The following is a 21,283-nucleotide window of genomic DNA, read 5'->3' as shown; positions in this document are numbered from 1 at the left end:
CCGAGGAGTCGATTGGTAAGCACTGCGAGACTTCTCAGTAAGTTCATCTGTAGAGAGCTATTAACAATGTGAAAAGTTGTAGAAGGGCCAACTGTTCAATTGACGAATCTGGCGGGTTTCCTGAAGCTAGTCAAAAATGGTTCAAATGGCTCTGAGCACTATGGGACTTAACATCTTAGGTCATCAGTCCCCTAGAACTTAGAACTACTTAAACCTAATTAACCTAAGGACATCACACACATCCATGCCCGAGGCAGGATTCGAACCTGCGACCGTAGCAGTCCCACGGTTCCGGACTGCAGCGCCTAGAACCGCACGGCCAGATCGGCGGGCTAACGCTTGTCATTTATATATTTATGATCCAGTACGTGTAGTTACACAGGAAAGACTGAAGAAGAAATAAAATAATGAATCGTCCTTGGCAAATCCGCAATGATTAAACGTACTAAGATATGGCAGAATAGAGCAATATCCAGAACACTGAAGATGAACCTGATGGAACCATTGGTGTTCCTTATGCTTTTGCATGACTGCAAGAGCTCGCCCGTGGATGCTACTACCAAGAGCGGAAATGATACCTCTGGTGTCGTCCAGATATCGCGGTACCACGCCACAGCAGGCAACACAAATCGATACCAGACACATTGGTGAGAGCTCGCTGGAGTCTGTTACGGTGTATGGGAGGCGCTTCTGACGACCACGCCTCCCTTTCAGCGCTGCAGGACCCTCAAGCTAAGGTCAACATTGCGTCGAGCTAGCAAGGGCTGCAACCAGTTCGGGACGTCTGCTACAACAGTGAATATCATTATGTACGACAGTGACAATTAAACGCCTCATGTGAAATGTGCTTCATAAGTTTTACATTTTTTGCTGCAAGAGAAAAGTTTATCAATCCGCCCGTCAAATGATGCTTTGCTAGTTCATGAAAGTTGCAAATTATCCGGTACACATGCAGCAAAAAACTGTGTCAAAGCCAATCATTTATGTAATAAATTGCACTAATACTTCCTGCGATCTGGTGTGATGGGAATTCTCCCAGACCAATCAAAGAGCCCACAGCTATGGCCAGACGACAATAGTTTCACCTGGTCACAACAATACCGTCATTATGTGGCTTTGGCGGAATGCTTTACGCATACACGGGATAGAAAGAAGAATCAATGTTTCCATTAAAGAAAGCATCACAACAAGTTCATCTTCCTATGTCAGCCACAGATACTTCCAATTGGGCAATTTTACAGAAGAGAAGGGAGTAATCTTCGAAAGACAAAATCGAAGACAGATGACAGTGAGAAAGAGAAGGAAGTAGACGATTGGATCAAACGAAGAAGCATACTGCATTAAGGGGGTTAGGACCATCAATGGGTCGACTTGGAGCAGGAGAGCCACCACAGGACATTTTAACTTCCACTGTCTATACTTTTACAAATAAATTCATAAAACTTTGTCACCATGACGAGGAAGGATTGAGGACTCACACGCATCGCAGTGGAAGTTCAACACCGTAGCAAAATACCTTTTTTTTACATGTGAAATGTCATCATTTTTTAACTTATCACTGGCTGCATTTGTTGCTATAGGTACACTTTTCATCCTAACAGAGATTCTTCTACGAATGTTTCGTAGCATACAAACATTAGTTACAGGTATATGAATTTCTAGAATTTTCCAAATCTATTAAAACACTGTGGAAAAACTGAGATAATTCAATATAAAACTTGAATTGATCTAAATATGAAGTTTAAAATGTAACAGTTGATTCACTTTTTCGTAAATTAAATAACTTCTAGAGTTTCATACACCTGTTACTATGGTTTGTATGCTATGAAAAATTCATAGCATACTAATTTGACTCTGGTACCAATGACCAGAAAAATCTCCTTTCTTTTATAGCATTTTGACAAGAACGAACAAGGCGATCTGACTTGTGTTAGAAAAATATTTGGTGCTAAGCAAACTTTCATAGTGCAATGGAATACAAAGTGTGTAACAGATGTTTCTGTTGGTGTCTGAAGAACGAGTACCAAGCAACATTGCATTGGCATTTACGTTATCTCAAAGAGCATGTTGCAAGAGATGGGCATTAATGTTTCTTTTGTCATGGGCAACTGGTTGGGTGAAAAAGTGTGGACCCACACCTGTTCCGACAGGTGAAGTCCATGTAGTGTTCCAGTACCACTGTGCAAAACACATCAGGCTGTAAAGTTTTGACGTGTGTGTGAAGACTGTTCAACAGAGAAGTACAACAACTAATACACTAACGTGTGTTCGTACAGAAGTATCACATATAAAATATCTGCACTTTTACCCAGTACATTCTATATAAGTGTGCTGTCACTGCACAATCGGATCTAACATGAGTTAAAGTCATGCAAAATATTCTATTTTTCTAACATTGTTAGTTTAGTGTAAGTTGTAGTGTATCTCCTATCTGAGAGTGAAGGATAACTTTTGAACTAACCTGTTTCCATGAGAGGTTCCATGCCCTCTTTTGCATGGCTCCTCTCATTTTCATCAATTTTATTAATGTCATTCCACTGTAGTAACAGACCGAATAAGGTTACTGTAATGAGACTATTTGTACTGAGAGTTCAAAAAATACTTTTCACTCAATTCCTAAAAATGTTGTTTTACTTCTGTGGGTGCCCTGGGCGAGGCGAGCGTTTGAGGGGTTTGTACAATTGGCTTAAGCGCCTTGTGGAACGACTAACGTCGGTCGAGTTTCGCCTATTGTATGCAGGGCCAAACGACCTGCGAGACGTCTGAGAGTCGCAGCAGATTATGTGTTTACCGTTCCGACACGTCCAGAACGAAGATTCCTGCCACCGACTGACTGAATTGTCCTCATGATTCTGAGAATACTTCTGCACTATGCCCAGCTGGGTGCGACTGTCTGGCACCGTATGGCCGATGGTCTAGGCAGGTTGTTTTCGTAGCCGGTCAAACGGCAAGTGCCCTCAGCTGAATAGCAGAGGCAAGTTACATCGCTGGTTGTTCTGGTTACTGATTTCTCAGGATCTATGCACCCAAATTGAGTGAAAATGTAATCACATATCAGTTCTAGTATAATATATCTGTCCAATGAATACCCGTTTATGATCTGCATTTCTTCTTGGTGTAGCAATTTTAATGACCAGTAGTGTAGAATCCAGTGTACCGGCGTCTGTAGTACGCCGTTTATAATGACAGTAGTGGAAAAATTAAATTGTGGCAGTATTTTGGATTGATCTTTGTAAATGATACTTGAAAACAATGTTTAGCAATTCAGCTTCTGTAATGATGTCACCAATTTCAGTTCCTTTGGTACCTATAAGTCTGCAAACTACCTTACGTAGTCTTTACGCATCACCACAATTGCTTTGGCTTTTGCGAGACATCTTTCAGTAATATTTTGCTAGACAGTCAGCTAGAGCTTCACGAATAGTTCCTGCGACAGCCAAACGTGTATTCTCTGGCACCATTCGAACTGTAGTTCACGAATCCACTCTGCTGAAGTCGTCCTGGCGAGACATAGACGCCGTTTTCCTGTTTGCAGAAATGACGCACGAGCTGATGACGGCGCAGTGCTTCGTGTTCTTCTCGGCGGGCTTCGAGACGTCGTCGACGACGATGAGTTTCTGCCTGCACGAGCTGGCGTTGCACCAGGACGTCCAGGAGCGGGTCCGGGCTGAGGTGGACGCGGTCGTGCACAAGCACGGCGGCGCCATCACCTACGACGCCATCCAGGACATGACCTACCTCGACCAGGTCGTGTCGGGTGCGTCTCCACTCACGCTAACAAGTTTCTTCTGTTTTTATATGGCGCATAACATCACATCTAAGGAAAAGATCTTAACAGAACTTGGCGAATCAATTGCAGAGACCTTCAAAACTCACGACATCTCGTAGCTAAACAAAGGACCCAGACCATTCTTAAAATTGTGTGTCACTTGAGGTAACCTATCTCAGTATTCGAGATGAAATGATCTCTCTGAACAGTGTTGCTGTAACGTGGCTGTTGGGTGTTCGCTACAGTATTGTTCCCATTACTTATCAGCCTAGCTACAGAAAGCAATACTGAAACAAAACTAACAATAATAACTTATTCTAGAATGAGATTTTCACTCTGCAGCGGAGTGTGCGCTGATATGAAACTTCCTGGCACATTAAAACTGTGTGCCGGAACGAGACACGAACACGGGACCTTTGCCTTTCGCGGGCAAGTGCTCTAACAACTGAGCTATCCAAGCACTCGATAACGAACAGAATTTTCCAGAAAAATATGACATAACTTGAGTATAAGAAGGGAATGTTTTATAGGATACAGTCTCATATATCAAGGGGGTTAGAAATTTATCGTTGAAGGGGAGAGTGGTGGTTAAAAACTGTAGAGGGGGACTAAGAGATGAACGCAGTAAGCAGGTAAAAAGGATGTAGGTTTTGATAGTAATAGGGAGATGAATAGGCTTGCATGTAATAGAGCGCTTGTGTGTGTGTGTGTGTGTGTGTGTGTGTGTGTGTGTGTGTATGTGTATGTGTATGTGTGTGTGTGTGTGTGTGTGTGTGTGTGTGTGTGTGTGTAGAGGATATAAGTCAAATCTCACTGATTATTCAATAAGGTAGCTGTCATAGGAACAAATAAACAGAATAAGTCATTAAAACTTCCTGGACGATTAAAACTGTGTGCCGGGCCGAGACTCGAACTCGGGACCTTTGCCTTTCGCGGGCAAGTGCTCTACCAACTGAGCTATCCAAGCACGACTCACGCCTCGTCCTTACAGCTTTACTTCTGCCAGTATCTTGTCTCCTACTTTCGAAACTTTACAGAAGCTCCTCTGCAAACCTTGCAGAACTAGCACTCCTGAAAGAAAAGATATTCCGGAGATATGGCTTAGCCACAGCCTGGGGAATGTTTGCAGAATGAGATTTTCACTCTGCAGCGGAGTGTGCGCTGATATGAAAGCTGTGAGGACGGGGCGTGAGTCGTGCTTGGGTAGCTCAGTTGGTGCTGGCACGGTAGCTCAGCGTATTCGATCAGAGGTTTAGCTGCCCTCTATAATAAAGAAACTGAGTTAATCGATCAACAACAAACTTAAAAGGATGTCTTACGACATCTGCCCTGAGCAGATGCAACGAACCGAAGCGAACAAAATGAGATTAAAAAAAAAAGTTGATAGAGCACTTGCCCCAAAAAGGCAAAGGTTCCGAGGTCGAGTCTCGGACCGGCCCACAGTTTTAATCTGCCAGGAAGTTTCATATCAGCGTACACTCCGTTGCAGAGTGAAAATCTCATTCGGGAAACAACCCCCAGGCTGTGGCTAAGCCATTTCTCCGGAATATCTTTTCTTTCAGGAGTGCTAGTTCTGCAAAGTTTGAGAGGAGCTTCTGTAAAGTTTGGAAGGTAGGAGACAAGTTACTGGCAGAAGTAAAGCTGTGAGGACAGGGCGAGAGTCGTCCTTTGATAGCTCAGTTGGTAGAGCACTCTCCCGCGATAGGCAAAGGTCCCGAGTTCGAGTCTCGGCCCGGCACACTGTTTTAATCGGCCAGGAAGTTTTAATGACTTATTCTGTTTATTTTTTCCTATGACAGCTACCTTATTGAATAATCAGTGAGATTTGACTTATATCCTCTACACACACACACACACACACACACACACACACACACACACACACACACACACAAGCGCTGTATTACATACAAGCCTATTCGTCTCCCTATTACTATTAAAATCTACAACCTTTTTTACCTGCTTACTGCGTTTATCTCTTAGTCTCCCTCTACAGTTTTTAACCACCACTCTCCCCTTCAACAATAACTTTCTAACCCCCTTGATATATGAGACTGTATCCTATGAAACATTCCCTTCTTATACTCAAGTGATGCCACACTTTTCTGGAAAATTCTGTTCGTTATCTACACATTTGTTACTTGATCTAATTTTCACTATTCTTCTGTAGCACCACATTTCTATTCCCTTCTTGTCTGAACTCTTTATCGTCCATGTTCCACTCCATACAACGCTACACTCTCGCACAAATACCTTCAGAAAAGACGTCCTAACACTTAAGTCTATATACCATGTTAACAAATTTCTCTTCTTCAGAAAATCTTTTCTTGAAACTAAAAATCAGCATTATTTATCTTCCCTACTTCAGAGTCATCATCAGTTATTTTACTGACCAAATAGCAAAGCTCAGCTACTACTTTTAGTGTTTCGTCTCCTTATCATATTTCCTCAATATCACCTCATGCAGTTTCTCAACATTCCATTTCTCTCCTTTTACTTTGGTTGATGTTTTATATCCTCCTTTAAGGACACTATCCATTCCATTCAACTCGACTTCCAAATCCTTTGGTGTTGGCGGCAGAAATACAGTGTCATAGGCAAACTTTAAAATTTTATATCTTTTCTCTGAGCTTTAATTTCTTGACCCAAATTATCTTGGGTTTCCTCTGGTTACATGTATGGATTGAATAAAAAGCTACAACACTGTCTCACTGCCGTCTCAAACACTGTTTGCCTTTCATGGCCCTCGGCTCTTATAATTGCCGTCCTCTTTTCCGTACAGGCTATAAACAGCCTTTCGCTTCCTATATTTTACCACTGGTGCCTTCAGAATTTTAAGGAGTGTCTCCAGTCACCATTGTCAGAGTCTTTCTCCAAGTATACCAAAAAAACGTACGTTTGCCTATCGTTTAACTAGCTTTTTAGATAAATGGTAGGGTTAGTCTCGCGTCGCGTGTGCCAACATTTCTCTCGAATAGAACCTGATCGGCTTCTACCACTTTCACAATTGTTTTAATAAAATTATAAACAGCCGACCAGTTGCAATGGCTAAAGAAATTCTTTACCTAGGTTTCGACAAATATAAATTCGTCTTCGTCAGAAGGTTACCTAAGGGCAATGAACATCAAAGCTTACATTAGAAAAGTATGAAACTTATAAGCCAAGAATAAATTTTAAGACAGATTAGAGAACTCTTGCATTACAGAAGTGTGAGAACGACGACTGGTACTTACAATTTTACATTAGTATGGACCAATGTACCATCGCCGTTTTTACACCTGTCGGCATAGATCCATGTGTCAAAAATTAAATACAGCGCTAGAATTAGGGTTTGTCACGTTAATATAAAATAGTCCATGGATCTTGCAGAGCTCACAACCGACAGAATGTAATCGGTGAGCGTAGATACTCTGAAAACAGGGCAGGTGGCGCTCTTGCCGAGAAACATGTGCCAATTGGCGTACAAAGGCAACGTGTAAATTATCAATATTAATAACGTCCTTAGGTAGAGTAACAAAAAAAAGGAAGGAAATTAACACTCCCGTTATAACAGTATGGGAGCATTGGTACAAATTATGTAGTTATACATCAAAAGACAGAGAAACTTGCAGCCAGTGGCATATATAGCTAAAATATAAAAAAAATTCATTACTATATTAGTGAAGCCCACAAACGGTATACATGTCAGAACTTCAAAATTGACAATAATGGCTTTTGTCAAGAGAGAATTACGAACACTGGTATACGATCCTGTTAATACACATTCACATGAAAAACAAAAATTTTGGAGCCAGGCAAAATTACATAAGGGCCGATGTAGTAGCAAACATACATGTGACAAAACCACCATTACATAAAGGGTAGTAAGCTTAAAGCACTGAAGGTGCATCATAGCTTCCTGAGGAAATAAACCACTAAGGTTACCAGCATTAATGTTATACCGTAAACAGTACAGGTTTAAAGCCTTCGAAAACTTGTCTACAAGCAAGGTTCAACTGGTCGTTCAGTATATTACCGTCCTTGAGCTCAAGATGTTTGAAAATTTGTAACTCTTGCCACAGATCTAATCTACACCCTTTGTCTTCTCTGTATAGGAAACAGTGCCTTCTAAATGTTTTGGCGTATGACTTGCTATCAGGAGGTGTTGAGCAAAAGTAGAATTGTGTATATTCGCTCCTTTCTTACCTAATACCTTTATATCTTGTTTTCACAGCTCAGCCTGTCTGACCAATATAATATGAAGGTGAGTTGTTACAGATTAGTTTGTAGCCCCATGAATTGGAAAATCAATCGCTGGCGATCTCTACTGAATGTACAAGATTTCTCTTTAAACTGTTATCTGTAGAGAAGGAGACGTTACAGTTATACAGTTTAAACGTACCTACGTTCTGTATTTTAACTTAAAAATCATACCTACTACCAACTGTTCGTCTAAAATTGTGAGCCAAATGTTAGTGACTATTACAGCGCCATCTATCACAAAACGAAAAAAGTTGTCGAACTAAAACATTGATGTTTCTTTACGCCCTACAAGAATATGTAATAAAAATGAGGGTTCGTATTTTAAAAAACCAGTTGATATCCGTTTTACCCATGGTAGCGCCATCTAGCGCCCCAACCATAGCGACATCTGGGTTCCCACTTCAAGCTAGACAAGTTTCATTCTTTGTAGTTTTTTTTTCGTTTGACTCTTATTACATGAGACCTTTGGCCCGGTCACTATCAATGGACCACCCTGTATATTTCCAAATAAACTTGTGAGGGAGCCTTTCAAAAGCAGTCTCGCTGTGGAAGAATACCAGTAGTAATGGCCAGTTCTCTTATTGCTCAGCAGACCAGATACTAGCATTAGCTTATGCTTAGTACACCACTGCGACCCTCACCTACCTTTGCCTCATCATTGACCGTCACCTCACCTGGATCCCTCATCTCCGCTCCATCCAATCCAAAGCCCACAACCGCCTCCAACTCCTCCAACTCCTCTCTGGCTGGACATGGGGGTTGCACCCCTCTACCATCCTCCACACCTACAAATCCTTAATCCGTCCCGTCCTCTGTTATGCCAGTCCCGCCTAGATATCTGCCACCCCCCCCCCCCCAAATTCTGCAAGTTCTTCCAGATCCTTAAGCGTAATGCACTCCACCTCACCTCCCGTATACACCTCCCGTCCCCCACACGGATCCTCTATGACTTCGTTCCTTTCCCCCATCTGCTTCTGTTCCTCAAACATATCAACATACTCTAGAGCTCCTGCCGCTTTGATCCCCCTCACTCACTGGTTGCTCCTCTCCTCTTCCATCCCTGCCCCCTGCCACCCACCATCTCTACACCTTATATCTCCTTTCCCAAGGTGGCTTCCATCCACTCCCCCTCCTGGATGATGCCTCTCTCCCTCCATTTATCCCTCCTATCAACTCTGATACTCACCCCCCTCCTTTCCTCCATCCTTTTCTTGGGCTCCCTCTCCCCCCTTCCATCCTATTTCTTCCCCACCTACCCTCTCTCTGCCCCCCTTCTCTCCCCCGAGACCTTTTGCATTTCCCTCCTCTGCCTTTTCCCATCCCCTCTCGCGTCTGCCCTGCCCCTCTCCCGGCTTATGAGTCCTCTCCCTCCTTTGGTTCCCCCCCCCCTCTTTCGTTTTTCCTCTCCTCCCTCCTTGTTTTCCCCCTCATCTGTCCAGGTCCAGTCCCCCATGTGCCCTAGGCTATGGTGTGCTGACATTTTAGTTCAGTGTTTACAGTGAGTGTTCAGTGTTGTGTGTCTTTTCCAAAGTGTTGCGAACGGCCATTGTACTGCCGCTGGGTGTGATTTTATATCTCTTGCGAACAGAAACCAGACTGTCGCCATGTTTTTTAATTGCCTGTCTAGTATGTTACCTGTCTGCATCCTGTGTAATTTTATTCGCTTTGCCAAACCTTTGATTGATGTTTTAGCTTTCCCCAATTATGCGCCGTTTTACAATTCAAGTCCCCGTTTTATCGCCTGCTTTGATTGTTTCTTAACTTCTCCTTACATTTTAAAATGTCTGTAGGCTGCAGTGCAGCGTAATAAGCTGCTACCACCCCGCCCCCTTCGGGGGGAATCGAAATACAATAAAGGAAAAAAAAAGACTGAGTACACGTGAGTGACTTAACAACAGGGGTTCAAGGAAATCTGGGTATTTCTTCACAGGTGATTCCCTTATATCCTCTCAAGAATTTCCTTTCGGCTGGAGACAAAGACGATTGGGTGAGAGCTGAGCACTCCTCCACCTCTCTTTTACCATTAGACATACGGGTGGTGACAGTCTGGTGAACAAAATGTGACGAAGGAGCAGAATGGAAAGTCCCGATGTGATTGCATTAGTAATTTCATGTGTACCTGCTCGTAAAACTACTGTGTGCCTCTCAGTAAGCCCCACTGTCCTACTTGCAGAGACGCTGCGCATGTACCCGCCAGTGCCGTTCCTGGACCGCGTGTGCGAGGTCCCGTACAAGCTGCCGGGATCTGGAGTGGTCATCGAACCCGGAACCAGGGTCTTCATTCCAGTGTGCGGCTTCCACAGCGACCCCCGGTACTTCCCACAGCCCGACAAGTTCGACCCGGAGAGGTTCAACGAGCGAAACAGGGCCAACATCAACCGGAACGCCTACCTTCCCTTCGGGGAGGGACCGAGGAACTGCATTGGTAAGACTGTGGCTGCAACTGTGCTACACTTTGATACCCTGCTCTCACAGCTTGTGCTGCGTTATTTCCACTTTTGACAGTTTGGGAATTTGAAAGGACACCTCGTTCAGACACCTGTGGCTGCGCTATGAACTTTTATTCGTCACAGTGAACACGTTCCCGACCAAATACATTCAATAGTATCCCTGTGCAAGAGAAACGAGAATATAATATCGTAACAATAACGATAAAGGCTTTTACAAAATTTCGAGTGCAACGAATGAGAGCTGAAAACACAGAAGAAAGTATAAACACAGGAAAATCTAGCAGGGCTCTTTCTTTATTAAGATCCGGTGGGTCGCGAAATGGAAGCAAAGGTGAACGTCAAAAACGCATTTGCAACAGTTAGCGATGCAACTACCTCTCCACATAGTCGTCGCTCCTACTCTGACATTTGTCCTAGCGTTGTACCAACTCAACATTCGTGCATTACATCAATTCTACACGCTGCTCTCCAGCTCACTGTGTTGTGGTTGGCAGGAGAGCCAACACCGTATTACTAGAGGAGGCCTAAATGCACGCGCTTTAGCTCACGCAGGCTGGTGTGGGGTCTGGAACAGGACAAGAAATTAGAATTGAGAAAATCGGACGTACCTGGTGGAGTACTTAACTTTAATCCATTAATGATGAACGTCACTCTTGACGGTACATGATTCACAATGTCAATAGTAGCTGAATACGGCGCCTTGCTAGCTCGTAGCAAATGACGTAGCTGAAGGCTATGCTAAACTACAGTCTCGGCAAATGAGAGCGTATTTTGCCAGTGAACCATCGCTAGCAAAGTCGGTTGTGCAACTTGGGCGAGTGCTAGGAAGTCTCTCTGGACCTGCCGTGTGGCAGCGCTCGGTCTGCTATCACTGATAGTGGCGACACGCGGGTCCGACGTATACTAACGGACCGCGGCCGATTTAAAGGCTACCACCTAGCAAGTGTTGTGTCTGGCGGTGACACCACACACTCTCTATGTAAAGATGTAACCTCCATAGCCAGCGGTTCGTGTGAGTAGAGATGAAACACAGATGGAGCCATGTCGCGGCTGCGTGGTGAATGATCATACACTTCAAAGACTTAATGCTGCCATTTTTACTATTCGAACGGTATCTGCAGTAAGTGATCGTTCGACACGAAAATTAGTCTTTATTGCTTATCTTAATTCTCTTATGTCCTTAGTTTTATATTTTTGGTAAATCTTCCCATTCACAAAGGGAATTTTTGGCTCAGAAACTGGCAGTTCCGGCAATAAGTGGTGGAAGTTCGCGAAGCTCTAGTCAACCTGTGTTCATTAGTCTGGGTATTCTGATTTTGGACCCTTAATATAAATATATATATTCTTTACTGTCGTTTCTTGTTAACAATATAAGCTTATTCTCAAGAATTATCAGCTTTCGCTCAGTTAGTACTAGGCACAAATCCAGTCTTCATTTCCGTCGCACTTCCTTGTCTCTTATGCAGAAAGATGTGCGCTACACTGCTGCATCCATTTTCAATAAACTACCACATAAATTCAAAAATCTTAGCAGTTGTCCTCGCGCTTTCAAAACCAGACTGAAGAGTTTCCTGATGAGCACTCCTTTTATCTTGTCCAGGAGTTCCTCGAAAACTGAAGCTGATTCCTATGTTATACAGGGTGTTACAGAAAGGTACGGCCAAACTTTCAGGAAACATTCCTCACACACAAATAAAGAAACGGTGTTATGTGGACATGTGTCCGGAAACGCTTAATTTCCATGTTAGAGCTCATTTTAGTTTCGTCAGTATGTACTGTACTTCGTCGATTCACCGCCAGTTGGCCCAATTGAAGAAAGGTAATGTTGACTTCGGTGCTTGTGTTGACATGCGACTCATTCCTCTATAGTACTAGCATCAAGCACATCAGTACGTAGCATCAACAGGTTAGTGTTCATCACGAACGTGGTTTTGCACTCAGTGCAATGTTTACAAATGCGGAGTTGGCTGATGGCCATTTGATGTATGGATTATCCCGGGGCAATAGCCGTGGCGCCGTACGTTTGTATCGAGACAGATTTCCAGAACGACGGTGTCCCGACAGGAAGAAGTTCAAAGCAATTGATCGGTGTCTTAGGGAGCACGGAACATTCCAGCCTATGACTCGCGACTGGGGAAGACACAGAACAACGAGGACATCTGCAATGGACGAGGCAATTCTTCGTGCAGTTAACGATAATCCTAATGTCAGCGTCAGAGAAGTTGCTGCTGTACAAGGTGACGTTGACCACGTGGAGAGTGCTACGGGAGAACAAGTTGTTTCCGTACCATGCACAGCGTGTGCAGGCACTATCAGCAGCTGATTGGCCTCCGCTGGTACACTTCTGCGAATGGTTCATTCAACAATGTGTCAATCCTCATTTCAGTGCAAATTGCCTCTTTACGGATGAGGCTTCATTCCAACGTGATCAAATTGTAAATTTTCACAATCAACATGTGTGAGCTGACGAAAATCCGCACGCAATTGTGCAATCACGCCATCAACACAGATTTTCTGTGAACGTTTGGGCAGGCATTGTTGGTGATGTCTTCGTTGGGCCCCATGTTCTTCCACCTACGCTCAATGGAGCACGTTATCATGATTTCACACGGGATACTCTACCTGTGCTGCTAGAACATGTGCCTTTACAAGTACGATACAACATGTGGTTCATGGAGCTCGTGCACATTTCAGTCTAAGTTTTCGTACGCTTCTCAACAACAGATTCGGTGACCGATGGATTGGTAGAGGCGGACCAATTCCATGGCCTCCACGTTCTCCTGACCTCAACCCTCTTGAATTTCATTTATGGGGGCATTTGAAAGCTCTTGTCTACGCAACTCCGGTACCAAATGTAAAGCCTCTCCGTGCTCGTATTGTGGACGGCTGTGATACAATACGCCATTCTCCATCAGCGCATCAGGGATTCCATGCGACAGAGGGTGAATGCATGTATCCTCGCTAACGGAGGACATTTTGAACATTTCTTGTATCAAAGTGTTTGAAGTCACGCTGGTACGTTCTGTTGCTGTGTGTTTCCATTCCATGATTAATATGATTTGAAGATAAGTAATAAAATGAGCTCTAACATGGGAAGTAAGCGTTTACGGACACATGTCCACATAACATATTTTCTTTCTTTGTGTGTGAGGAATGATTCCTGAAAGTTTGGTCGTACCTTTTTGTAACAACGTGTATTGGTAACTGCGTTTACATAAACTTATGATGGAACTAGACGTATAAAATAGAAAAAAAGTAGAACAACTTCCTACCGAAAACGCTGTAGGGGTGTCTTAATTATCCTAGCAGAGTGAGACCGAGAATCGTGATAAAGAAGGAAGTGCATGACAGTTACGTTATGACGGCTGCTTGAAACGAGGCGAGATTTGTCAGCAGGCACCCATGAGGTACTTGACGGTAGGTACTATTTTCTATGCATCTTTACGTGCTCACCGTACGCTCAGAACTGAGAAGAGCAGCCTGATGCGATCGACGAGCATCCTGGAGAATCTGCCAACACATCTCTGCAAAGCCTCGTCAGATTTTCACTGTGTTTTCCATTAGGCGACAGATCGGACCTTAATGAACGAATAGCCCTCGTGGATTAAGATGGTGAGTTCATCTTGCTGACACCCTGCACTAAAGCTATTTATCTTAATTTAAATACTATTTATTGCCGTCATGGAAGATAAACAGATTGTTATTATAACACAGACATGGAATAAAGTCACAGTGATTTTATTGGGCATCGGATATACATATACAGCACATTCAGACTCAGAGTGGTGCTTTTCCACAAAGTGCTAATCAATTTACAATAATAATTTCGTTCACTTTATCACTGGACTAATGTTTAATAGTCCAGAAGTTTCTGCTACATTGGCTAACAAACTAGTTTCTAAATAAAACAAAATAAACATGTAGAAATTCAAATCGATCCATTATGCTTTATGAAAACGTTCAACTACTCCACGGGCAATTTACAGTTATCTGCTTCAAAAATGAATACACATTTTCCTTGCTGCTATGTAGATATATTTATAAATAAGTAACATACAGGCTACAGTCAATATAGGCTGTTTCCAATTTATGAGACTGGAAAAGCTCATTGTTGCCAACTTTTCAGTTCATGAGTGTTTATATTCGTTGTTGTGACGACTACCAGCATATTAACGTGATGTTCTTGTTTCATTTAAACCATCTGCTCTGACTCACGTCCTTGGCTAGGGCATCCAACGTTTATGTGGTTGACTGATGTCCGGGATCTCCCCATAATCTCCATGCTGTTGTGGTTCATTAGACATCAGAAAAATTGGCCGGCGGAAATCGCAGCGTGACTTAAAATCCGGTAGAGCATTGACGTGAACGAAATGCAATATGTCATTTTTCTACCTAGCTTGGGAACATACAAATGAGGAAAAACTACATAAAAATTGCAGGAAACCGATCTACTAATTAGCGCTTGTTTACTTAGTAGATGTTAGTGGTCAGTGCAGTTTCGGCAAATAGAATATGTGGTATTAGCTGTAGGTTTGGCGCTTGCTAACTTAGCAGATTTAAGTGATCACTGCAGTTTTATAGGCAACGAGCACAGTCTTTTTAAGTAATAGTTCTGTTGCTAAAACCCATTTTTTTCGCCACAAGAGAAGCAGTCTTCTAGTTCAAAAATTTCTTGCCAGTGAGTCGTCCACTGTATTATATAAATTTTGGTTATACGAGGGTTGGAACTTAAATAGTGCCAACTATTTATTCACAACCGATACAAGGGAGTTACATGTTTGCACCTGTTACTCTCCTTCAAAGTGGTCACCAGCATTGTGTAGAACCCGATGCCAGCGATGCGGAAGTCGTAGTATACCGTTAGGAGAGCCTGTTCCGTTGGTGGTGCGAATGCAGCTGTCGACTGCCTGTTGAATCTCTGGAAAATAATGCCACGAAGTGATTTCTTAGCCTTCAGAATCAAATCAAAGTCACAAGGTTCTAAGTCCGGGGAGCATGGTGGATGATACAGTACTTCCCAGTCCCATCGACCGAACAGGGCAGCCACAGCTTGCGCTGTATGCGCCCGCGTATTGTCGTTAAAAATGGTGGGTTGGTTGCGCAGAAAGTGTCGCCGCTCCTTTCGCAAAACTGGTCGCAGATGATGCTCCAAAGACAAACAGTTATACTGTACATTGACAGTCTTTATGAAAGAAGCGGCGACACTTTCTGTGCAACCCACCCATCATTTTGCTGTGGCTGCTCTGTTCGGTCGATGGGACTGGGAAGTATTGTACCATCCATCATACTCCCCGGACTTAGGCCTTTTTGACTTTGATTTGATCCCGAATATGAAGGAACCACTTTGTGGCATTCGCTTCACAACTGTTCCAGAGATTTGACAGGCAGTAGACCGCTCCATTCGCGCCATCAACAGAACAGGCTCTGCTGAAGGTATACTACGCCTTCCACATGGCTGGCGATGGGTTCTACACAACGCTGGCGACTACTTTGAAGGACAACAATAGGTGCAAACATGTAAGTCTTTTGTATTGGTTGTGAATAAATAGTTGCCACAATTTAAGTTCCTACAATTTTAAATCAACAAGAGTCACTTCTGGCGAGGAAAGACCTCCGTTGAGCCAATAACTTAAATTCACCTCTTATGTTTGCCCTAATACATGAGAGCTGTTCACAGTTTCATTGATATTACACGGTAACAACTAACAGTCTGTTATGGCGAGTTATATCTGCAAATTGCAAGTGCATGTTAAGTTCTACAGTAGGCAACGACAGTACACTAGCGAGTCCAACAACCTGCACCAAATAAGGTTCTCGTAATCAGTGGACAGCTTATACTTCAACTATTAATGTTATACAAGAACTGATGTACATGGGTAAGCGAAGAATAAGTACCCATGGTGTAATGGTGATATTGGTTGTTAGACTTTCTGCTGTCCTAATAAGAAGTGATTAAGCGTATCATTGAGTGTAATTAACATAATCAGTCTCTAACTAGATCACATTCAATACGAGTATTATACTCCGTATACTTTACTGTATGTCTTCGTTCTGGTGTTTATTACAGGAACAGCAAATATTTTAGAGGTGTGACGAATTGTTTCGACTGTCAACACCTATTTACTTCTCTTGGAGTACTGCTATGAACTCGATTGTTCTATTGACCATGTAAGCATACTAGAATTACACTACTTGTTACCAAGGTTACTGCTGTCGATGAGACAAAGACGTTGAAAAAAGGTTTTTCAGCGGCATGTTCACTTACATTTTTATTCGAATGAGTAGGTTTTAGATTGATTAGGACGTATTTTACACCACAGCGTACCCTACATTAACTAGGTTCCATACTCGTTTTCCAGTCACTTATTATTCGTTTTGCGACGTTATGATTGACGTAGTTTCAGTAACTTGTTTCACTGTCACTTTGTGTGATGCAGTGTTATGCAAACATAACTCTTTCTACCTTTCCCGCCCTTTACTAGTCTTTAATATTGGATCTTACCAGATATGTGTCTGATTAGCAATGCATATTCTTTTTCGCACTGTTTATTATCCGTAAGCGTAACGGCTTGTCACCTAGGTCTTTTTATATGTTTTCCCCTTTCATTTAATGGTTGACATTGGTCTGTAAGAAAACGATCATGTATATTTAACTTCATTTGTACTTATTGGAGCCACATAAATTGTTAATTTCCAGAATGACTGCATTTAATGAAAACGGCCAGAAACCTAATTAATTTTATTGAATTCGTCCATAATGTAATATGTCTATAATATATTTGTTTACATAACAACTCATAGACCATTGATGTCACATTGGTTGTTGTATGTATGGTATATTTTATAGGGCCTGAAGATGACGTTGTTGCAACGTTGAAACTAGTTGCCAAAATAATATCGACACCTTAAATACCACCGGAGGAATTTCTTCATTTTTAATATAAACATAAGGTTCCAGTGGAATCACATTATCCATGCCTCATTGTCAGCTAGCTATTCGTAATCACGCCATTGCTCTTGTGTAGGGAAGAAATTTGACTGCGTCGGAGGCTTACATAGAATTCCAGGCCATCTTTCGTTTTCTTCCTGTAGCCTTTCCTTTGATGACTGTCCGTTTTAGGTCATTTCCTTTGAATGTGCACTGAGGTGACAGACGTCATGAGACATCTACTAATATCGTGTCGGACGAACTCATGTCCGTCGTAGTGCAGCAACCCAGCGCGACATTTACTCAACAAGTCGTTGGAACTCCGCTGCAGAATTTCTGAGCCACGCTGCCTCTATGGCTGTTCATAAGTGCGAAATTGTTGCCGGTGCAGGACTTTGTGCACTAACTGAGCTCACGATTATCTGCCTTACATGTTCAATGAAAATCGTGTCTTGCGAGCTGCGTGGCCAAAGCAATCGCTCGAAATTTCCAGAATGTTCTTCACAGCAATCGCGAACAGTTGTGGTCAGCTTTCATGGCACCTTACGTGAATTGCATGGATAGCTGCAGATGATCTCCAAACAACCGATCATAGCCATTTGCAGGATATGATCGGTTCAGTTGGAACAGAGGACTCAGTCTATTCCTAGTAAACACGTCCCACATCATTATATAGCCATAACCAATTTGCACAGTCCCTTATTGACAACTTCGATCCATGGCTTCGTGGGATCTGCGCCACACTCGAACCATACCACCAACTCTAAACAACTGACATCGGTACCAGGTCACGGTTTCCCAGTCGTCTACCGTCCAGCCCATATGGTAACGAGTCATCGGCCACTGCCTTGTTAATCATGTGAGGTAATGGCTGAAATTATATGTTCTCTGTACACTCTTAACACTGTGAACTTCGGTATATTGAATTGCCCAACGATTTCAGTAATGGAATGAATCATTCGCTACCAAATGACGGCTCCGCCAATGAACCGCCCTTTCACCCATATCTTGCGTACGGAGTACTGCTGCCACCTGCAGAAGTGCATATCGCTAATCCATGAGTTTTCCCACCTCAGTGTACGTCCCAGTAGAGATGTCTTACTCATGCTTATTATTTTTACTGGTCATAATATTCGTTTTTTATTTTGCAGGGTTCTTTGCTACGTATTACTACACTCCATGCAAAACACATGAAAAGTCTGTCTCTAAAGCTTATTGGTATAGCTTTCGACGTCAACAAATCTATCAGCTGTTACAATCCATTTTACCGATATATTCTGTTTCAGAATTCGTCCACACAGATTACTCTCTATTTTAATCAGAAATCTTGCAAATTTTCTTACAGGTTCAATTTTTTCAGGAGAGTTTCTTATTATCATATTTTGATGGTACGTTAATGTTTGTGGAATCTCGTCACTTTGGCTTTTCTGGAATTTCGCTTGCCTAGACATACACCACAAATTCTGCTTCCTCTTTTTGTTCAGCAAACAATATTTCATAATCTGTGCGATTAACTGTCTTTATCCATTCATCGCCTACCGTTAGCACCTCTTATTTTTGACATGTTCATTTATCCGTATAAGGCTTGCAATATATGTCGTACCTGCTCCTAATCTTGAGTACTCATATGCTGACAATATTGCTGTACAGAACATTCGATTATGTATTTCGTGTGCATATGACTTCCGGACATTTACGGAAATGTTGACATGTTATTTTCTTGACGAATTACCGAAAACATTGCCTATATTACAATTCTTAAATTGGAGAATATTTATCCCACTTCGTTTGCTTGGTAGTGCAGCTTAATCCGCTTTTTTTAAAAAATGTTCTTCAATGACGTTGGTTATTTCCTACAACAAATGTATGAAACTGAGCATATACGCAAATCAGACCAAAATGTTTTCAACTATAACGTCGTTACTAATTATTGTGCCCAATAGTTAAGATAGCTCTATTGGCGGTTTAGTTTAATTTAGTTTCACGTGTGGCAAAAAACAAACGGTTTCTAGGTTTTTGTTTGTCTTTCTCAGGGTCCCATACTTCGACTGGTAACAACAAAATCCTTAAACGATCTCTTTGTTGTCCATCTATCTGTGTATCCGACTGTTAACAACCATTTTTCGCAGGAAGAAATAGACGAATCAAATGGAAATTTATGTCACATATTATAGTCTACCATCAATTTTCTGGTCAGAAAATTAAAGCTTCTAGCTCAGTCTAATTAAAAGATTAGGAGTTTATGCCCCATGTTTTGATACTCTCAAACTCACGTATCAAAACCCACAGGGTACTTTCCAGTTGACCTAGAATAATAAAATTTGGCAAGAAGCTGGGTTTCGTAGTACAAGTAAAGAAAAAATTCCTAAATTTGTTTATTTGTCATTATATCACAGGAAACAAATTGTCATTTTAATCCATCTGTCTGTCCATGTGTTAAATACCACTTTCACTCATGAATGTGTAGGCTAACAAGTTGACATCATTGTCACATAATAATGTCTGTGGTGATTTGACGTTGTGAGACATTTAAGCTTCTAAGTCAATGTAGTTAGAAGATACTTCCATTTATGTCACATATTTTGATACTGGTAGACCCACACATGAAAAGCTACAGTATACATCCAGCTGACCTTGAACCATGAAATTTGGCAGGCAGTAAAGAAGAAAGCTAGAAAATAGTTTATTTTTAATTATATCACATGAAAAAGTATTATCTTGTATTTTTTTGTCTGTTTGTGTGTCTCTATGTCTGTTAAATCCCTGTTCAATCAGAAACGGCCAGGCGTATAAAGTGCAAATTTATGCCATATACTAAGGTGCATGGTCCCTTGGCGGTTTAAAAAGTGTAAGCTTGTGAATCAATGCAGCTAAAAAATAATTCAACTCACATATTGTGATACTGACAAACACATTCATCCCATCGTATAAGGTACGCCCCGATCACCTAGTTGTTCCAAACCTTTCTTAGTGCATTGTCTTTCAGTGCAATCAGACACTAGCTAGTACACCGCCTTCTCCCCCACCCCGCACCCTGTCGTCTGTTGATCCCCTCCCCTTATTATGACCAACTTCAGCACCTAATTAAACTATAGAAAGAAAGGCTTTCCTTGGAACACATCTTTTCTTTCTATGGAGTATCGTCTCAGTTGTGCGACTGGATTCGTGATTTCCCGTCAGGAAGGTCGCAGTTCGTAGTAATAGTCGGCAAATCATCGAGTAAAATTGAAGTGATATCAGGTGTTCCCCAGGGAAGCGTCCTGGGACCTCCGCTGTTCCTGATCTATATAAATGACCTGGGTGACAATCTGAGCAGTTCTTTTAGGTTGTTCGCAGATGATGCTGTAATTTACCGTTTAGTAAGGTCATCCGAAGACCAGTATCAGCTGCAAAGCGATTTAGAAAAGATTGCTGTATGGTGTGACAGGTGGCAGTTGACGCTAAATAACGAAAGGTGTGAGGTGATCCACATGAGTTCCAAAAGAAATCCCGTGGAATTCGATTACTCGATAATTAGTACAATTCTCAAGGCTATGAATTCAACTAAGTACCTGGGTGTAAAAATTACGAACAACTTCAGTTGGAAAGACCACATAGATAATATTGTGGGAAAGGCAAGCCAAAGGTTGCGTTCCATTGGCAGGACACTTAGAAGATCCAACAAATCCACTGAAGAGACAGCTTACAGTACACTCGTTCGTCATCTGTTAGAATATTACTGCGCGGTGTGGGATCCTTACCAGATGGGTTTGACGGAGGACATCGAAAGGGTGCAAAAAAGGGCAGCTCGTTTTGTATTATCACAAAATAGGGGAGAAAGTGTGCCAGATATGATACGAGAGTTGGGATGGAAGTCATTAAAGCAAAGACGTTTTTCGTTACGGAGAGATCTAT

At 42.2% G+C, this 21,283-nt stretch overlaps 1 protein-coding gene across 2 annotated transcripts in view; it reads left to right on the top strand.

Moving 5' to 3' along the window:
* LOC126281917 (cytochrome P450 6a2-like) overlaps positions 1–21,283 on the top strand; it is a 181,831-nt gene that overhangs the window by 149,122 nt on the left and 11,426 nt on the right. Inside the window, exon 5 of one of the 2 annotated variants that reach the window (XM_049981245.1) lies at positions 10,185–10,436. The exons of the other annotated variant lie outside the window; for it this stretch is intronic. Within the exon in view, the coding sequence (XP_049837202.1) occupies positions 10,185–10,436 (252 nt within the window). The remainder of the gene's footprint in view (positions 1–10,184; positions 10,437–21,283) is intronic. 2 annotated transcript variants of the gene reach the window in all.

The sequence above is a fragment of the Schistocerca gregaria genome, chromosome 7 (assembly GCF_023897955.1).
Source record: "Schistocerca gregaria isolate iqSchGreg1 chromosome 7, iqSchGreg1.2, whole genome shotgun sequence".
Classification (NCBI taxonomy): Eukaryota; Metazoa; Arthropoda; class Insecta; order Orthoptera; family Acrididae; genus Schistocerca; species Schistocerca gregaria.
This window is presented reverse-complemented; position numbering and strand designations above follow the sequence as displayed.